The following is a 21,528-nucleotide window of genomic DNA, read 5'->3' as shown; positions in this document are numbered from 1 at the left end:
ATTTGTATTCCTTTAATTTCTTTTTCTTCTCTGACTGCTGAGGCTAGGACTTCCAAACTATGTTGAATAAGAGTGGTGAGAGTGGACATCCTTGTCTTGTTCCTGATCTTAGTGGAAGTGCTTTCAGTTTTTCACCATTGAGTATGATGTTTGCTGTGGGTTTGTCATATATGGCCTTTACTATGTTGAGGAAGGTTCCTTCTATGCCCATTTTCTGGAGAGTTTTTTTTTTTTTTTTTTTTTTTATTTTTTTATTTTTTTTTTTTATTTTTTTTTTTTTGCGGTAGGCGGGCCTCTCACTGTTGTGGCCTCTCCCCTTGCAGAGCACAGGCTCCGGACGCGCAGGCTCAGCAGCCATGGCTCACGGGCCCAGCCGCTCCGCGGCATGTGGGATCTTCCCAGACCGGGGCATGAACCCGTGTCCCCTGCATCGGCAGGCGGACTCTCAACCACTGCGCCACCAGGGAAGCCCGTGGAGAGTTTTTTAATCATAAATGGGTGTTGAATTTTGTCAAAAGCTTTCTCTGCATCTATTGAGATGATCATATGGTTTTTATTCCTTAACTTGTTAATGTGTTGTATTGATTTGCATATACTGAACAATCCTTGAATTCCTGGGATAAATCCCAGTTGATCATGATTTATGATACTTTTAATGTGCTGTTGGATTCTGTTTGCTAGTATTTTGTTCAGGATTTTTGCATCTATGTTCATCAGTGATACTGGTCTATAATTTTCTTTTTTTGGGATATCTTTTTCTGGTTTTAGTATCAGGGTGATGGTGGCTTTGTAGAATGAATTTGGGAGTGTTTCTCCCTCTGCAATTTTTTGGAAGAGTTTGAGAAGGACTGGTGTTAGCTCTTCTCTAAATGTTTGACAGAATTTGCCTGTGAAGCCGTCTGGTCCTGGACTTTTGTTGGAAGATTTTTAATTACAGTTTCAATTTAACTACTTGTGATAGGTCTGTTTGTATTTTCTAATTCTTCCTGGTTCAGTCTTGGAAAATTGTACCTTTCCAAGACTGTCCATTTCTTCGTGGTTGTCCATTTTATTGGCATATAGTTGTCTGTAGTAGTCTCTTATCATCCTTTGTATTTCTGCAGTGTCAGTTGTGATTTCTCCCTTTTCATTTCTAATTTTATTGATTTGCATCCTCTCCCTTTTTTCTTAATGAGTCTGGCTAAGGGTTTATCAATTTTATTTATCTTCTCAAAGAACCAGCTTTTAGTTTTATTGATCTTTGCTATTGTTTTCTTCGTTTCTATTTCATTTAATTCTGCTCTGATCTTCATGATTTCTTTCCTTCTACTGACTTTGGGTTTCTTTGTTCTTCTTTCTCTAGTTGTTTTAAGTGTAGGGTTAGATTGTTTATTTGAGATGTTTCTTGTTCCTTGAGGTGAAACTGTATTGCTATAAGCTTCCCTCTTAGAACTGCTTTTGCTGTGTCCCATAGGTTTTGGGTTGGCATGTTTTCATTGTCATTTGTTTCTATGAATTTTTTAATTTCTTCTTTGATTTCTTCAGTAATCTCTTGGTTATTTAGTAGTGCACTGTTTAGCCTCCATGTATTTGTGTTTCTTACAGTTTTTTTCCTTTAATCGATTTCCAATCTCATAGCATTGTGGTGGGAAAAAATGCTTGATACGACTTCAATTTTCTTAAATTTTCCGAGGCTTGATTTGTGACCCAAGATGTGATCTATCCTGGAGAATGTTTCATGTGCACTTTAGAAGAAAGTGTATTGTACCACTTTTGGGTGGAATGTTCTGTAGACATCAATTAGATCTATCTGGTCTATTGTGTCATTTAAAGCTTGTGTTTCTTTATGTTCTGTTTGGAAGATCTGTCCATTGGTGTAAGCGGAGTGTTAACGTCCCCTTCTATTATTGTTACTGTCGATTTCTCCTTTCACGGTTGTTAGCATTTGCCTTATGTATTGAGGTGCTCCTATGTTGGGTGCATAAACATTTATAACTGTTATATCTTTTTCTTGGATTGATCTTTTGATTATTATGTAGTGTCCCTCCTTACCTCTTGTAACAGTCTTTATTTTAAAGTCTATTTTATCTGATACGAGTATTGCTACTCCAGCTTTCTTCTGATTTCCATTTGCATGGAATACCCTTTTCCATCCCTTCACTTTCGGTCTATATGTATCCCTAGGTCTGAAGTGGGTCTCTTGCAGACACTATATATATGGGTCTTGTTTTTGTATCCATTCAGCCAGTCTGTGTCTTTTGGTTGGGGTATTTAATCCATTTACATTCAAGGTTATTATCAGTACCATGCTCCTATTACCATTTTCTTAATTGTTTTGGGTTTGTTTTTGTGGGTCTTTTTCTTCTCTTGTGTTTCCTGCTTAGAGAAGTTTCTTTAACATTTGTTGTAAAGCTGGTGTGGTGGTGTTGAATTCTCTTAGCTTTTGCTTGTCTGAAAAGCTTTTGATTTCTCCATCGAATTTGAATGAGATCCTTGCTGGGCAGAGTAATCTTGGTTGTAGGTTCTTCCCTTTCATCCCTCTAAGTATATCCTGCCACTCTCTTCTGGCCTGGAGAGTTTCTGCTGAAACATCAGCTGGAACCTATGGGGAGTCCTTTGTACATTATTTTTTGTTTTTCCCTTGCTGCTCTTAATATTTTTTCTTTGAATTTAATTTTTGTTAGTTTGATTAATATGTGTCTTGGTGTTTTTCCTAGGGTTTATCCTGTATGGGACTCTCTGTGTTTCCTGGACTTGGGTGACTATTTCCTTTCCCATGTTAGGGAAGTTTTCAACTATAATCTCTTCAAATATTTTCTCAGTCCCTTTCTTTTTCTCTTCTTCTTCTGGGATCCCTATAATTCAAATGTTGCTGCGTCTAGTGTTGTCCAAGAGTTCTCTGAGAGCATCTTCAATTCTTTTCATTCTTTTTTCTTTATTCTGCTCCTCGGCAGTTATTTCCATCATTTTGTCTTCCAGCTCACTTATTCGTTCTTCTACCTCAGTTATTCTGTTATTGATTCCTTCTAGTGTATTTTTCATTTCAGTTATTGTGTTGTTTATCTCTGTTTGTTTGTTCTTTAGTTCTTCTAGATCTTTGTTAAACATTTCTTGTGTTTTCTGAATCTGTGCCTCCATTTTATTTCCAAGATTCTGGATCATCTTTACTATCGTTACTCTGAATTATTTTTCAGGTAGATTGCCTATATTCTCCTCATTTATTTGGTCTTGTAGGTTTTTACCTTGCTTCTTCATCTGTGACACATTTTTTTGCCATCTCATTTTGGTTTTGGTTTTGTTTTTGCTTTTTATGAGTGGGATTATGTTCCTGTCTTACTGGTTGTTTGGCCTGAGGCTTTCAACACTGGCGTTTGTAGGCTGTTGGGTAGAGCTGGGTCTTGGTGCTGAGATGAGGAACTCCATGAGAGCTCACTCCAATGAATATTGCCTGGGGTCTGAGGTTCTCTGTTAGTCCAGTGGTTCAGATTTGGAGCTCCCACCATAGGAGCTTTGGCCTGAACCCAGGCTCGTGAACCAAGATCCCGCAAGCCACCTAGGGCGGCAAAAAAAAGGGGGGTGGCAGGCGGGGAGGAAGGCCTTGGCTGTGGAGGGTGGGGCCTAAGCAAGGGCAAGGTTTGGGTGGTGGGTGGAGCCAATGCTCAGGACCCACAGAGCTGGAAAAGGCCCTGGGAGCTGGCAGGGGTGGGGGTGGGGCTTAGGCTCAAGGAACAGAAGGGTCCCAGGCGTGCCCCCCACCCCTGGTCTCAGAGGGCAGGGGACCTCACCTGGGAGACCAACAGGCTCCCTGTGCCCGAGGGGGCGGGGCAATCGCCCTCCACTCCTCTCGCACTCCTCCTGGATGGCTCCTCCCGCCTGTCTCTCCTGACCTCCTGGGCTTCCCTCCTTGCTCCCAGGACCCACGCGGTCCAGATAGGGCTTTGGGCCAGGGGGTATCAGCTTGGGAGCTCAGTAGGCTCCCCGGCCCAAGTGGGCCAGGTATTCGCCCTCTGCTCCTCTCCCGCTCTTCCCAGAGAGTCCCTCCTGCCTGCCTCTCCTGATCTCCCTGGCCTCAGGGGTGCCGATCCTGTCTGGCCTCCACTTCTCCTCCCCCCTCAGCCCCCCTACATCCTACTGGTTCACTCTGGGGTTCCTCCCATCTCCTTGTGCGTCAGAGTCCCCCACCAGTGGCACACAGGCACCCAAGTTGTGGGGAGATGCTAACTCCGCGTCTTCCCACACCACCATCTTGACTCTGCCGCTCCCCCATTCTTTCCATCCTGCAATTGTCTTCTTTCTCTGTTAAGTACCTATTTTTCCCTTTGCAAGTTACTAAGGAGAAAAGAGCTAATATTTATTGAGCATTCCAGATACTCAATAACGGTAGTTACCTTGTTTTATTCTAACTCTCCTGCACAGCTCTCTACTGCTTGATTATTTGCCTCCCTCCTCCAACACCGTGGCTCTCCCAGGACAGGAAACTTTCCTTCTTCAACTCTGTACACCTGCTTTAGGACACCCAGAACCTATGGCTCTTAAACAATTTTTGATGAATGAACTTTATAAAAGAAGTATTTTCCTGATTTTACACACAAGGACACTGAAGTTCATGGAGGTCAAATAACTCTTCCCACACCTAATAAGAGGTAGAGCTGAATGCAAATCACAAATTCCCCAGCTCTTACTAATGAGTAACAGGAGGAGATGGACACTGATCCTTTTAACACTGAGCTACGAGCCAGGTACCTTAGCAAAAGTGCTGACTTAGCACCTTCATGCCAGGGGGGTCTTCATTCATTTCAGGATCTCAGTGTTTTCAAAGTAATGACTGCACTTTATTTCTGATCTAAGCAATGATAGAACTGTCTATGTTTAAATGGCTGGAGAGAGTTATCTTGCATATTAATTTTAGTCCTACTGAGTCTGAAATGATGCAAAGACAAACACAACACATAGATGGCACTTCTAAGTGGAAGGATATATTTGCTCATTCATTTATTTATCGGTATTCTTCAGCAATAGACAGCAGTTTCTTTTATGGGATTTCCAAAGTAATGACAATAAAAATAGGGACAAAACATAGAGCCAGGACATGAGAAGGCATAAAAGTCAAGGAGTAGGAAAAGGAAATGGGTCAATGGAGGAAGGATCGATTCAGAAAAACAGAAGAACCCAAAGAGTGAAAAGTAATGGAAACTAAGGCAGGAGACCCTGTCAAAGAGAAAGGGTTGAAATAACTACCAAATACTGTTTACATTTGTCCAGATTTGTCCAGAAGGACATCACTGGAAACTTCAGGGAGAACTGTTTCAGCAGAGTGTTATTAGTGAAAATATTCAGCAATCTCAAAACACTGGGCCTCCCAACAATACTGCAAACCCCTCACAACCAAGCAGGCTGAAGAGTGTGATTAAAGCTCTTTCTTTCTGTTTGGGTGGTTAATACTGGGTTTCTGAGACCATGAACGGCATCAATATGCTATAAAGCATTCACATAAAAATATATTCAACATCACCTATATACTTCAATTTACTGTCAGTTTTTAAAAGACTTTTTTTTTTAATGGCACTTACCTCAAAACTAGTGACAGCCAGTTGGGATAAACCATCTACATATGGTCCCAAAACTTTATGCTCTCGAACTTTAAGAGACTGTCTACTCCTTCGAGAGAAAGGAAAAAGGAATGAATGAGTCAGACCCAACTTGAGCTTTTCTTTCTAAAAAGAAGTACTTTTAAAAGTACTCAGAAACTAAGATTGCAATTTCAAAGGAATTTTTTTTAACAATCAAAAAGTATTCTAAAAGCTATTTTATTTGGATTAAAAAAACAGCATTCCTTATGAGGAATGTCTTTTATACTCTGATTTCTATTTAAAGTAACATACTATTTAAAAAATTCTATCTCTACTCCCAAACTAAACAGTCAGTACACAGAATACTACGTTAGGCCAACTTGCTTTAGTAGATGAACTTCAATTTCATGTGGGAGGAGGGAAAAAAAGGAAATGAAGCAAAGAACATGTCAGAATTGAATTTAACCTTCAGGCTATTCTATAAATAAGCATATTCTCAGTAAGTAATGTCTTAAAGTTTTGAGCAAGTAGTGAACAATATTAAAGTGTTTTAATTTACCTTTTCAGATCAGCAGCATTGATTTACGCTGCTTCTGTGCTGACCATTTTATACAGAAAGTAATGTTATAGTATAGTAGTTGTTTGTAGTTACTGATATTTATCCTATATTTAGAATTGGCTCTGCTGGTGAAGATTTTAGGGCTCTTTTGAATTTTTAAATGGCAATCCTGGTTTGGGACCCATTTGAAGAGCTTATCAATAGATAATTGAGATGAAAAGCAAAGCTATAATATATATTATAGCCATGTTGTATATGACACCTTTTCATCAGATACTAATCACTTTTCAAATCAAGAGTCAATGCTTGGCATCACTCAAGTGTGGAAAAAAGAAACTAAGAATGAGCACTTCCTGAAGTCTTGACATTGTTCCCTAAGAACCTCTCAGTTATCTCACTTAATCTTAATCTCACAATTCCACAAAGTGGGTTTTACTAACTTTATTTTAAGGATGAAGAATGCAATGTGACAACAAGCAATTCTGCTGTACTCTAAACAAGGGCAGACCAAGTGCACAGTTTCAAGAGAGCTGCTTTGAATGCCCATGGATTCAGAACTCGGCTCAGTCTGTTTGCACAACCAGAGGTGCTTTAATGCTATTCATGAGCAAGAAAAAATAAATCTAGCACAATATCAAGTGCTTCTGATGGTGTCTAACATCTGGGATTCTTGTACACTGCTGGTGGGAGTGTAAACTGGTACAACCATTTCGGAAAACAGGTTTGCAGTACCAAAGTTGAAGATTCTGTAGCTTCTGACCCACAATTCCACTTCTAGATGTATTCCCTAGAAACTCCTGCATTTGTACACCAGGAGGAATGTACAAGAATGCTCAGAGCAGCACAGTAGTGGTAAAAAGTGGAAACCACACAAATGACAGGAGATAGAATAAATAAATTATGGTATAATTATACAATGGAATACTAAAGAGCAGTAAAAATTAATAAGTTATTACTTCATCTATCAGAACGAATGAATCATTGAGGGGAAAAGTAGCAAGTCACTGAAGGACGCATGTATTATGACGCCACTTACACACAGTTAAAAATTGTGCAAAATTACGTGTAAACTCTTAAAGAGGAGGAAGATAATGAGAAACATAAAATTCATAATAGTAGGAATGGTAGGAATTGAAATAGTATCAAAGAGGAGCATACAGGTGACTTCAAAAATATCGGTCATGTTCCATTTATTAAGCCAAACGGTGAGTAGGACAGTCATTGATTTTATTATTCTTTAAACCTTACATATATTGTAAATGTTCTTTCATATGCATTAAACAGTTAATAACTAAAACTATTTCTGATGATTGGGTCACTTCCTTTCCATCCATAATTTTTATCTTATGCCTCTAATTATACCCTTGATTATACAGCTGCTAAAAACATTTAAAAATATTTTCATCATGTTATATAAAAAATTCAAAATATTGAATTGTATTTAGAGAATAACCTAAACACTCATACCACACATCCACCCCATAGATTTGAAACACAGGATCAAAATGCACCAAAGTGTTAATAGCAGTTATTTTTGAGTGATGGAATTATATGTCATTTTAATTTCTTTTTACATTTACCTACTTTCTAAATTTTTATATATATTATTTTTAAATCAATAAAAATTTTAATTAATAAAAAGGTAAATGGCCCTCTCCTTCCTCTATGAAACAAACTCATCTGGTTTTTATCACCTAGTTTTTAAAAAATACAGATGCCTGGGTTTCTCCCTGGGTCTACTGAATCATAGGCTCTAGAGCAGGGGCTCAGGCCAGTGTATCCTTAAAAAGCCTCCCAAGTGATTCCAGTGTACGTCCCCAGAAAAGAATGACTTGCTTAGGCTGGGTCATTTGAAACCTTCAACCACTTTGCCTCCAATTTAGAGGTGCTACTTTCCAACATAAATGGAAGGGCCAATGTGTCGTTTTTAACTCAATTTTTATGAATAAACCATAGTGGCAAAAATAACAAAATAGTAAAAACATCCTTTTAAATGGCATATGTAAGCAACTTTATACATGAATATAGGATAAACTATGAATACTAGATATACCAACAGGCTTTGAGAAGCTGATGATTTCTCAGTAAATGAACTGAAACTAGAGTACTGACCAAGGGCACAAATACATATACTCACCTGCAACTTTAACTTCAGGATCACTTAAAATTATTACCCCTACTACAAGGTTAATTTCAACCATTAACTTACCCTTTGGGGTCTAAAAGATCCCGAACTTTCTCATTATAAATTTCCATATAGGATACTTCTACTTTAAAGGTCTGTGACTCATTTTGCTCCAGAGAGATCCTTTGAAATAAAGCACAGCAGAGCCTTGGAATGAGGCCCCGCTGCTCAGCATTGCCCATCATGGAGAAGGATTTTCCTGAGCCTGGAGAAGGGCAAGCAGAAAGAAAGGAGGATGGAAGAGGAAGCAAATTGTAACGCTTCAACTACACAAGTGTTTCATAAACAGCAGCCAAGGCCACACAGCAGAAGTAGACAATTTGGCCCCCAAAGGCCAGTCCCTTGGACACCAAGGCTACTATTCTTTCTATTATACTCACGGCCTCCAGTTTGACTTTCACTGTGAGACCCAGAGGGCACCTCTCTTACAGATGGATACGTACAAATGTAAGCACTACAAATATGTAATCCTTAAAAGTACACATGGTAAATATCAACATCAAGTAACATTAACAGTATTTTACCCACAAAATATCAATATTTCACATTTGTGAAAGTGCTTTGATATATATTCCCCTAATTGTCCTGTGATGTGACAATAGGCAGTATTGTTATGATTTATTTATTTATTCCGACTTTATAATTGGAATGATGGTGGCTCAGAGTGCTAATGGCTGAGCCACTAGCCTGTTTTTGTTTAATATCCTGGTGAAGCCCTCTAGATGATACTAAGAGGACGATACTAAGAGTTTTTCTAGTTTTTCACTATAACATTTATACCGAGAAACTGGTAATTATTTTCCTAGTTCAAATACAGGTTAAAACTATAATTTAGGAAAATGACACTTAATAGTTTAAAACTAGCTTTGCTCATTAACACTAAAATTACTGAGTTACCACAACTGTCAAACCTTCAAAATGAGGATTACTTTTGATCATCTAATTCAGCCAAACCCGTGAAGTCAGAAGCATTTTTCTATGGTTTCCCAAAGTGTTTTCTATATCTATGTTTTAAGAAATGCACATTTAGTATCACTGGCTGTAAGTGGCTACTTACCTGTCTGTCCATATGCAAAAATGCAAGCATTATACCCCTGAAAGGCTTTCTCAAGAATTCCTTCCCCAAGGCACTTGAAAACCACTTCTTGACCTAAAAAACAAAACAAAAAAACTAAAAAGACTGATTTTTCTTGACATATTTGTAGTAATAACTGAGCCCCAGTCATTAACACATTCTCTCAATCCAAAAAGATGTTAAATGTATTGAATATCTACTATGTGTAGGGCTGTGGATTAAAGAACTTATTGTATAACAATTTTACTTATCTACTCTTCTACACTATAGCTCAGTACCCGGATCAGTTTATGATTCTACTCACTGTTTCCCTCTAAGACATTTCTCTAGGCATTCAAGTTTCCGGTCCATTGTCTGTGGGCCAAATGGAAGCATCATTTAAATTTGATTTAGTTTCTTTTCCTGAGTTAGTATGAAAGTGTCATCAACACAAATTGTCTTATCTCCTCATCTGGATTCTGAGCTTCTGATGAGCAGGAACCTCATCATCCACATCTTGGTATGTGTGTGCACCTCTGCCCCTAGCACGGTGCTAAGTATGTGCCAGATGCCGAGCAACTGTTCACTGCTGGTGGAGGGGATGTGCTGAGCACAGGCACCTCTAACCTGTGTTCCCAGCGGGGATTTGGGGACAGGTTCCCCCGTCTGTGAGCCTGTCTACAGCTCACTGTGGCTCTTGGGGGAGTTCTGTCATGTACCATCTATACTACGGTAGTGCCCAGATAAAAATTAAGGTGTGAAAATCTTTTAAAATACTTAACAAGGCATTTACTACTCTTTGAAATTGGTGCCTTTCTAACATTCAGTCCCCACCATTAAGACAATTAAAGTGATTTTCTCCTTCCTCTGTGCAGAAACTACTGGTTTAAGTACCTCTTTCCTCTACTGGAATGAGAAGCCCCTGATTGATGTCAGACTATAATCTGTTTATCTTTGTAATCCTAGTGCCTAGTACAAAATGCTTAATAAATGTTTGTCCAAGAATGAATCAGTTTAATCTTTTTATCCAAATGACAATTCCTTTTACGTTTGGAAATAAAGCAATAGAACATAAGCTTTTGGGTATATGTTTTTCTTTGATGCATCTGATTTTAGCAGTCTCTTGTTATATTATGACATATCATGGTTGCAGAATGGGACTCTTAAAAGTGTAAACATGAAACAAGTAATAATATTTCTGGGCTTCCCTGGTGGCGCAGTGGTTGAGAGTCCACCTGCTGATGCAGGGGACACGGGTTTGTGCCCCGGTCCGGGAGGATCCCACATGCCGCAGAGCGGCTGGGCCCGTGAGCCATGGCTGCTGAGCCTGCGCGTCTGGAGCCTGTGCTCCGCAACGGGAGAGGCCACAACAGTGAGAGGCCCACGTACTGAAAAAAAAAAAAAAAAAAAAGGAAAAGAAAAGAAAAGAAAGCCCAGGCTCAGCAATGAAGACCCAACACAGCCAAAAATAAATTAATTAATCAATTAATTTGAAAGAAAAAGAAATAATATTTCCAATCATTAGGTTGGCCAAAAAAAAAAAACCTTGACAGTATCAAATATAGCTGGATTAAAGAAATAGGTATTTTCATAAGCTGCTGGTGGGAGAATAAACAAATGCAGCCGTTCCAAGGAAAACCTCACAGCACCAAGAAAAAGGAATATGCCCAGGCTCTCTGATCCACTGTGAGGCATCTGCCCTAGAGACCCACTCCCACAAGAGACCCCTGTAAAAGGATGTTCATGGCAGCATTATTTATAATACTGAAAGCTGGAATCAAGTTAAATGCCCATTAGTAAGGGAGTAGATAAGTAAAATGTATTTTATATGATGGAATATTACACAACATGTTTAAAAAAACAAGCAAAACAAATCTATGTGTGTAAACAATGTTAGAATTCAGAAATATTGTTGAGTTTTAAAAAAAAGTCATGTTCAGACTGTACATATAATGTAAAAATTTATGTCAAATAGTATGTGTAATATCTATGTGTGCTAAAGTAAAAAAAAAAAGAAAAAACTGGATCAGAAGAAAATATACCAAATTTATATAACCTTATTTCTCAACTACGGACTTCTACCAAAGAGGCATTTAAAACATGTTAGTGGAATATGTGGATTTTTTTAAAAGGGTATAACTGTAAGAGGCTTCCTAAAAATACAGTTTGTTGTGAAGACTACCTAAAGATGTGTGTGTATGTGCACACACACATAAACTCGGAGGATAATGAAGTATTGTCAAAATTCTTATCCACTGAAGACACACTTTCAAAAATGCTTTTATGTGGTGGGAATGTAAATTGGTACAGCCACTATGGAGAACAGTATGGGGGTTCCTTAAAAAAACTAAAAACAGAACTACCATATGACCCAGCAATCCCTGTCCTGGGCATATACCCAGAGAAACCATAATTCGAAAAGATGCATCACAATGTTCACTGCAGCACTATTTACAATAGCCAGGACATGGAAGCAGCCTAAATGTCTATCAACAGAAGAATGGATAAAGAAGATGTGGTACATATATACAATGGAATATTACTCAGCCATAAAAAAGAACAAAATAATGCCATTTGCAGCAACATGGATGGACCTAGATTGTCATACTGAGTGAAGTAAGTCAGACGCAGAAAGACAAATATCATATGATTATTACTTATATGTGGAATCTAAAAAAGGGGGTATAAATGAACTTATTTACAGAACAGAAGTAGAGTCATGGACGTAGAAAACAAACTTATGGTTACCAGGGGATAAAGCAGGGTGAGGGATTAGGGAGACTGGAACTGACATATACACACTACAACATATAAAATAGATAACTAATAAGAACCTGTTGTATAGCACAGGGAACTTTACTCAATACTCTGTAGTAACCTATATGGGAAAGGAATCTGAAAAAGAATAGATATATGTATATGTATAACTGAATGACTTTGCTGCACACCTGAAACTAATACAACATTGTAAATCAACTACAGTCCAATAAAAAGATGCTTCTATGTTATAGTTAAGTATGATAGAGTCTTGTGCTAAGAAAATATCTGACCCATCCTGTTGCTGATCTTTCATACACATCAGTATTCTTTTCTCACGTGTTTTCTCAAAGGACTTTCCTTATTCCACGTGTATTCCCAAGGCCCATGCCAAAACACAGGCTTAAATCTGGACCTAAGCCCTGTAGTGCAGAAGATGGGGAATTAAACACAGCCTGTGCTCAGGCTTGTGAGAATTGATGGTGGTCCTCAGCCAGGACCCAAGTGCCATCAAAGGCACTGAAAAAGCACCGCTTTCTTGGCACAAACAGATGAATGGAGCAATCTCGTTTGATCTTCCACGCTGGTTAACCAGCCCCCATAAAGGGAGTAGGGTGAGGATGGGGACAAGATGCTTTAAGACTTGGCTAGGTCAAACATCCTGACTGTAATTCATGATTTTGATTCATATTTAGTAACTTGGAAAAAAGCGAGAGCTTGAGTTGATGAAAGGACTCAACTGCGGAGAAGCACTGTGGTCAAAGAGCTTTTCACCCTGGCTTCACAGAGCCTGAAGTCATTAACCAATCAAGGAATTATATCTGTTCTTTTATCAGGTAGTGAAATGGATTACTTTCTGGTTTCTGCTTCTGATGCTGAGTAGGCTGGAATTATGAGGAATTATTTTCTCAATGTTTTTGCAAGGGCAAATCACAAGTCTTTTTCCTTGGTAGGAATCATCTTTTAAAACCAAAGATCATTAACTGAAAAAAACAAGAATGAATGCTATAGAGCTATGTGAAATAGGTTTATGATGTGTCAGGTGAAAAAACCAACACCACCACCAGCCAGAGTGTGTATACTAAAATTGCACTAAAAACAAAAAATGATCAAAGAATCCTCCAGGATATAAAAAATACAAGAATGAATTTCAGCTTGGCCTATTTCCAAATTATTGCAGATACTAAATAGGATACGAATTAACCTATTTAACCTGTATACTTTTATTATTTATGCTGCTAAGAAGAAAAATAGTATTTTTTTGTCAACTGCCCCGTTTGCAGTGCACTTTCCATATTCTATACTGCTGAATCCTTGCAATACCTTGATATGGATTGTGATCAATAAGGAGATGGGGGGGTGGTGAGGGCAGCACTCTGAAAGAGTAAGTCATTTGCCCAAATGGGGCCACCAGCGAGTGGCAGGGCCTGTGGGTGTTGACTCCCAGATGGACTGAGGCCCATCCATAATCAGTGACTCAGGCTTCATGACACTGGGAATCAGTTATTCCCACCTCAGGTCTCCGTGGTATGTTTTTTTTTTTAAAACAAACTCCCAGTACTCAACACACTGCAGTATTTTTTTTCCCCCATGTCTGTCTCTACCACTGAATTGTGAACTCCTTTGAAAACAGGAGCTGTTGCATCTTAGCAGAGTACCTGGCACACAGTACACACTCTTATTTACTGAGTTGTTCTGGTGACACTACTGTTCTTAGAATCTTACAGTGTATTTAATTGGGCGTCCCTTTCCTCATTAGGGATGACTGAGGCATCAAAATATTGTTGGTTGAACTTAAAAAGTTAATTGTAGGGTTTACACTTTCGTTAAAGTATGGCTGTTTTTGAAATTCTAATGAGCCCCTCAAGATTACAACAGTCTTTGTTAAATAAGGCCCTGGGGTGTGAACAGACGTGTCAACATAATATGTAACAACTAATCGAATAATTTTGATAAAAATTACAGATTACACTTTTACTGACACCCATAGTTACCTCCTAGACATTGAAACAAAATATATATGACTGAAAAAAATAAACCAGTCTCTTTGATTTCCACTAAATGTACAAATATGCTTTCCAAAAAGTCAAGTTCTTTTAGTTAGATATTTACGGTTACATTTGACAGACAGAATATAATTGAGATTTACTGTATTTAATAAAGTTTTAGTTATAACTAGGAAAGGAAAACATTCTGGGAAACACAAAATGGAATATGAAAAAGTAGAAAATAATTATACTGTGTTTCTGGAAAGAATTTTTCTCCTTTCCATCCTTAAATAGCTATCCCAAAACACGATTTATAAAAGGGAAAATACAAAGAATTATATTGTAAAGTTCATGTATTTTTACAAATCTAAGCAAGACTGGATTCTAGAGAGAATGGAATCCATTTTGTCACTATGACTTCATGTCTCAAGGGAAATTTATTATCTTTTAAGAAATAATGAATACTTTCCCACCTCTACAAAGATTCATCAACATTAACATTTTTTAATAGCTCTGCTTAATTTCCACTGTATATTTAACATGCAATCTATTAACTGATACAACCTATTACAGATACTTAGATTATTTCCTTTTTCTTTTTTTCTGCAATATTTATCCTTACATATTTATCTTTGTACACTTTTCTATTGACTTTACTAGGCAAAACTCCAAAAAAAAATCAAATTACTAACTCTCCTAGCAATGCATGAATCTTTTTTCTACACCTTCAACAACACTGGCTATTATCATTCTTCCTGGCTTTGACTAACAGAAAAAAAAAAAAAAGCCTTTTGTTTTGTTAAATTAAAATTTTTCTTTCCTTAGGTTATTGTCCATTTGTATTTACTCTTTAGTAAACTGACTATTTGGGTGCTATGTTTATGTTTATAAATCAATTGGTTTAGTAATTGATTAAGTATTAATTTTAAAATATCCATCATATATTAAGGATATTAACCTTTGGTCTGTTATATATATTGTACATATTTTTCCCCAATCTGTCATTTACTTTTCAGTCTTATGTTGTTCGTTGTCATACAAAAGCTTTTGGTCTTTCATATTCAAATCTCTCATCTTTTCCTTTATGATTTTCATCTATGGTGTATGTTATGCTTCCAAAATCTTTCTAGATTATTATTACCCCAAATTACACAGTTATTCACCCATATTTTCTTCTAGTTTTGTTTTTGGTTTTTCCAGTTTTATATCCGAATCTGAATTCTACTTCTTATCAGCTATGTAACCTTGGGCAAGATCTCCTTCACTAGTAAAACAGGAATAATAGTTGCTCTCTTACTGGGTTGCTGGTATGATTAAATAAGGCAGTACAGTAAAGCACTTGCCATAGTGCGTGGCCATTAAAAGTCTAGAATATATTTTAGCTAATATCCATAATTAATACCATCTCTTAAATCTTTAATCAACTATAATTAATTTTGGTGCAGAAAAGGAGGTAATCATCTAATTATTTTTCCTTCAATAGTTCCTCTATCTTTGCAACAATTCTGTGAGGCAATCCAATTTTAAAGATAAAAGACACTTACTCTTACAAAAAAAAATTAAAGGAATCATCATTTATTGCTATTTTTCTAGCACCTCTAGTGGTCCCACCTTTAAAATTCCACTGACCAAATGTAATGGTGGTATACTCACGCGTGACAGAAAGAAGGGGGTGTGTGAATGTGTGTGTATGTGTGTGGGGTCATGATGAGGAGAGGAAGAAGGAACAGTATCATTAATTATTATCTGGGCCAGAATACGCCAACCCATGTTGTCCAGTGGAGGAAAAATATTTACCATTTTTTTATAACATTAAGATATCTCAGAAAGGTAGAGGGAAGAAAACAACTAAATAAATCATATCAATAAAACTGAATACAAACAGACTCTATAGAGCTCCCCTTATTTTTTTATTCTGGTGCCTTTGTAGCTCTATGAATCCCTGGCTGGGGTTACACTTAATCAATTCTTTGGTTTGGTGACTTTCAGCCACCACTGGTAAAACAACCGATTATTTAAGAACAGCGAAGACTGTCAACAAAGCCTAAAAATGCCCTGTAGCCTCTATACAGTCTTCTGTCCTCCTCAGCATAACCCGTTTTCCATGAAACATGAACAGTGGCTACACTTCACTCTGTGATGGACAGAAAATATTAACCATCAAAGACCCTTATACAGTCTATTAAGGAGAGTCTGGTTTATCCAAAAGACTGAAGGTGTTTTTGTTTGTTTATTTGTTTCTTTTTACTTTGTTCCTTCTTATTTTTTAAACACAGCAGTCCCTTTTTCTCAGCATAGAAAAAAAGCAATGTGTCAACTGCTTTTAGAAGCTTTGTTCATACACACACACAAAAAGAGCTATTTATGCTGGATAGTGGGAATCAGGGAACCCATAAAAGATGCACTATCCCTACCCTAAATGTTTCCCAACTCCAGTTCACACTCAAATGGAATGAAGTGCCACTTGTCTAGGGAAATATGTACCAGCCCAGAAGGGAGACAGAAAGGCAAGTTCAGAAGTCCTGAGGGAAGCAAGAGGACCTATGAGAATCTGTTTCTACCCCAGACAAACCACACAAAGGCACAACACAGTCCAACCCAAGAGCCTGTGACTTTTCCGCAGGACCCCGGCCAGAGAGGAGATGGCCACTCTACAGAAGTCAGCTCCACGTGCCTGGCACAGGGAATCCACAGGGCAAACCTGACCTCACTTGTTCATAACCATGACCAAGATGCCAATTTCCTCTGTGGGGTTTATGATTAGACTCCTATAGCTGTGTGGACAAGTCTTAAAACCCAGGCATGCCCAAAGCAACCACAACACAATGTCAGAACAGTAGAGAAGGTTCCTGTGTGGAATTTCTGCAAGCAAAGTCACAGACCTGACCCACCCAACCCTGAGTCACACATGATACAGCTCTGAAAAGCTAACACCCGGAGTCTCCACACTTGTGCGTAACCTGTCCCTCCTGGGAATAGCAGCAATGGCCTCAAAGCTACCGGGCGTGTGCACTGGGAGCTGAGTAACCAAGGTCATTCTCTCCCTGCAGCAGGGCCCTGATAGCAAAGCACAGAAGAAGAGAAACTAGGGATGGCAGGGAAAGTGCATATCATGCATATGCTGACACTTGACTGCTTACGAGGAACAGGGTGAAACATCACAGTGGGCTATGCTCTAGGAAATGGGAGAACAAAGTAAGAGGGCATAACCTTGTTTTGTTCACAAACTGCATGAACCAAGGCAGTCTCACATAGATCACAGCTGACCAAAGCACTAAGTATGGAGATACAAGGCTGGACATGACATGTGCACAGGAGATTTCTAAGGTAGCGGCGTGGAAGAGCAGCCAGGATTTTAACACGATTCTGTCATTTTAAATGGAACCCCCAGTTTTCCTTCTTTTCCCCATCTCTTTTTTCACTGAGTTAAGAGTGAAAAAAAACATGGTTAAGCTCCATATTTATGGTCTGGAGTTCATGGGCCTGTGCGTCTGTGAGGGTGTTTTCCCACTGCTAACCAGGCTGACAGCGCTGGCGACTGTGATGAGTCTGGACTTGGCAGGTGGCCCGGCTCTAAGTCGGAGCAGCTGGGCAGTGCAAGGCCAGTCAGGCACCTCACCCATACCTGGGCCAGGTCCCAGGTCACCTCTCCACCAAACCGTGCGACTCCCCCAAACTGTCACATCTGGCGACTTCAAACCTGCTTTCACTTAAGTGACCAAAACTACGGAGCCTAGATAAAGGAGCTATAGGGCTTCAAAGGCTTGACTTGATGACAGGAGATTTAAGTTTTACTAAACTGTGGAAGGTTGCCATCAAGGGGCTTGGTAAAAGGACCCTGAGGATCTGGGCCTGGAGGGTAAAGGTAGACACAGGGCCATTTTCCACGGTGGCATCTGGGAGCTATCAGCACCGCAGTCCCCAGGAGCTTTCCTTGCAGCACGGCCTGGGTGACTCGCCCAGACGGATGTTTCCACCCCCTGACAGCGCTGGGGCCAGTCATGAGCTGGCAGTGAAGCTCAGCTCCCTTTTTTTGTTGCCGTATAAAGTGGGTGAGTCACAGAGGAGGGGTCAGGCATCGGGGACCCGGATGAAAGAGCTGTGAGGACTGTCTCACAGAGAATGCATTTTGGAGTGATTCAGGAGGGTACTTTCACATATAACAACTGCTGAAAAAGGAGCTGTGCTTCACCTCTACCTGCTCGACAGTGTTTGCCACTGTGTCCCTCTGACACAGAGGCAGACCTGACTCAGTATCTCTTCTGGACTGTGGGGTGCACAAGACTGACAGCCCTGAGGGGAGGTGAGAACAAAGCCCAAGCCAAACACAGGCATTCAGGACTCTGGAGAACTTCTGACAGGAGGGAGAATGTTAATAGCATTATTCCTGGCTAAGTTCCAAGCCAGAGAACTCCAATAACATGATTCCCTAGGCACAGCCTCTTGTTGGGATGAGAGAGAAGAGAGGAGAGACTGGGATTGCAGTAGAATCCATAAGATCTTCACACACAACTGTCATTGACCCAAATCCACATTTACCACTGCTTTCAGCTTTCTTACAAGTAGCAGGGCCTCTCTGAACCTTAGTTTCCTCGTCTGTAAAATGGGGGCAATATCAGTTTCTACTGATTTGGTGTTTTGACAATTAAATGACCTGCTGCAGGTAAAGGGATGAGCACAGTGCTGGGAAACTAGTGCTCAGAACTCTATTGTCTACTGTTGTTATTATTATCCACCCCTCTAAACACACTTAACTAAGTTAAGTGATGTCTCTGGGCGCCAAGAAATACTCTAAGGAATAGATGTTGACAAAGAAAGGAAAGTGGAAGAAGGCAGGGTTGGGTGGGATTAAAAAATCTGGGAGTAGGGCTTCCCTGGTGGCGCGGTGGTTGAGAGTCCGCCTGCCGATGCGGGGGACAAGGGTTCGTGCCCCGGTCCCGGAGGATCCCGCGTGCCGCGGAGCGGCTGGGCCCATGAGCCATGGCCGCTGAGCCAGCGCGTCCGGAGCCTGTGCTCCGCAACGGGAGAGGCCACAGCAGTGAGAGGCCCGCATACCGCAAAAAAAAAAAAAAAAATCTGGGAGTAGAGGTGAGAAGAAAGAGAAGCATACACACACACTCTTGTAAAAAATTTAACAGTATCAGCCTAGCTTACTTATCTCAGAAATTTTTCTTAACTGACCTTCACTTACCCGATTCTGTCAATTAACATTCTCTCTTCCATCTGTAAAATACACTGATGCATGCTTACTGCACACTAAATCACCCAACTGGTAGACAACTCTCTGGACTCCCAACAGCTGAGTTATGTTCTCACAAAGGGTCAGCTGTGTTTGCTCCTGAACTGGTTTGTGTCAGTTACACTTCTCTGTAATTACATAATTAACAAATGCAAAAAGAGAGTTGCTGGTTCTAAGAAAACTAGTTTGGATGCTTAGGAACAACTTGATAAAGGTGAGCCCCTAAAAGAACTGTCAGATTAGGTATGGGTAAGAATTTGTAAGACTGTAAAAGAGAAGGAAAAATCTAGAAGGATTCTGCAGTCAGTGTTTCATAAATGTCTTTTAAGATGGCAAGCACCATTTATAGTGAATCTCTAACAAACTTTTCACATAGTCAACTACTACTGCTTCTCATAACCACAGGGAAAACTTCCACAGTTTTGATAAACTTAACAGCTAACAATTATTGAGTGTTTATTCTACACAAGACACTTGCTGAGGTCTTCATACACACTTGAATAGTAAAATAATGAATCAGTACAATACGCTGTAACAAATATTTTGGAAGTCTGCGTAAAAAATTGGTTCTATTTTGGCTGCTGTCAACTTTTAGAATGTAAATTTTGAGGCACAGTTAAACAATAGGAAACAGAAATCATTTCTACCTCTGAGCCCATAAACTCTCCCATCATAGGCACAGAATCAAACATGGCTATTCTCCCCATGGCAATAGCCATAGCTAGGAGGCACTCAGCTGTCCCCTCATGGTACAAAGCAACGTTAGCAGAACAAGAATCAGACGTAGAACATTTCTCCTGAATTGCAGGGTATTACAATGCCTGAAAACACAGGTTTCAGCAAATCTGAGCAACATACCATATGGTCAGAACTGTCATATAATTTCTAAGTCAACAGTTTAGAATCTCTCAGGTCAGGAAATGTTCTTGTCCATATAGATACCCAGATATGCCACCACTAGACTGATTTTTATTTTGGGTATGAAGATTTATAGAAAAACAGGTTTATGAAAAATATTCTCCTGCTAGGAAGAAAAGCAAAACCAAGGTTACTGGAAGTCATTGTTATTTAACCAACATGACACATTTTAGACAGTGATAAAAAATGTATTGATTTATTATCGAGAAGCCCTTAAATGAAATTAGTAGTGATTTAAACATTTAAAAAGGCCTATTATCTGTTATGATGCTCTCAAGTTTATCAGTATTCACTATAATAACATTATAATCCTAAATGTTGATCTATGTTTATGTGTATGTATATATGGGCTTGGGGAGAGGAAACGGATTTATGTAGAAATCCCATGCTGTGGGTGCCTAATTTTGCAGGTTACTTCTGTTTTTTCTTAGCCCTGGCACAAGGGTTTTTGCTTAAAGATTCAGAATTATGTGCAGACTCGCTAACCAAAAGGTGGTAATAAGAGATAATATATTTAAATTGTGAAATGTCTCAAAGCATGATTCAATGCAATTCAAATGGCTTAACAAACAAGCCTTTGATCTGACTCTGAAAAGTCCACTGCAACAGCTGTGTGGCCAGCATAAAATGTCTGATTCACGTTTAATCTGAGAGCTGGAAGAGATCTGAGATCATTCTAGGCTATATATCCTCCTTTCACAGATGAAGAAACAGACATCCCCAAAGTTTAGCAGTTTGTGGCAAAACCAGGTCTCATAAATACCAGCACACACAATGCATTTTCTCTCCAAAGGACTGATGCTACTATCCTTACTACTGCTACAACGTGACAGTGATAAAGATGATGATAAATATTTCTTAAATTTATTTATTTATTTATTTTTGGCTGCATTGGGTCTTCGTTGCTGCGCGCAGGCTTTCTCTAGTTGCAGTGAGTGGGGGCTACTCTTCGCTGCGGGGCGCGGGCTTCTCACTGCAGTGGCTTCTCTTGCTGTGGAGCACAGGCTCTAGAGTGCAGGCTCAGTAGCTGTGGCACGCGGGCTCAGCAGTTGTGGCTCCCGGGCTCTAGAGCGCAGGCTCAGTAGTTGTGGTGCACGGGCTTAGTTGCTCCGCGGCATGTGGGATCTTCCCGGACCAGGGCTTGAACCCGTGTCCCCTGCATTGGCAGGCGGATTCTTAACCACTGCGCCACCAGGGAAGCCCCGACGATAAATATGAAGTGAGCATTTCCTGTGGTTTAAGTACTTTACATGAACAGGTCATTTAGTCCTCAAATCAA

General features: G+C 39.5%; 1 protein-coding gene across 1 annotated transcript in view; it reads right to left on the bottom strand.

The window, feature by feature from the left end:
- The window catches only part of KIF13A (kinesin family member 13A), a 207,421-nt gene that overhangs the window by 71,751 nt on the left and 114,142 nt on the right, over nucleotides 1-21,528 (bottom strand). Inside the window, 3 exon segments of the mRNA XM_081247019.1 lie at nucleotides 5,550-5,637; nucleotides 8,318-8,498; nucleotides 9,351-9,443. Of these exon segments, the coding sequence (XP_081103145.1) occupies nucleotides 5,550-5,637; nucleotides 8,318-8,498; nucleotides 9,351-9,443 (362 nt within the window).

This window comes from Mesoplodon bidens, assembly GCF_964165515.1.
Source record: "Mesoplodon bidens genome assembly, chromosome: 10".
Taxonomy (NCBI): Eukaryota; Metazoa; Chordata; class Mammalia; order Artiodactyla; family Ziphiidae; genus Mesoplodon; species Mesoplodon bidens.
This window is presented reverse-complemented; position numbering and strand designations above follow the sequence as displayed.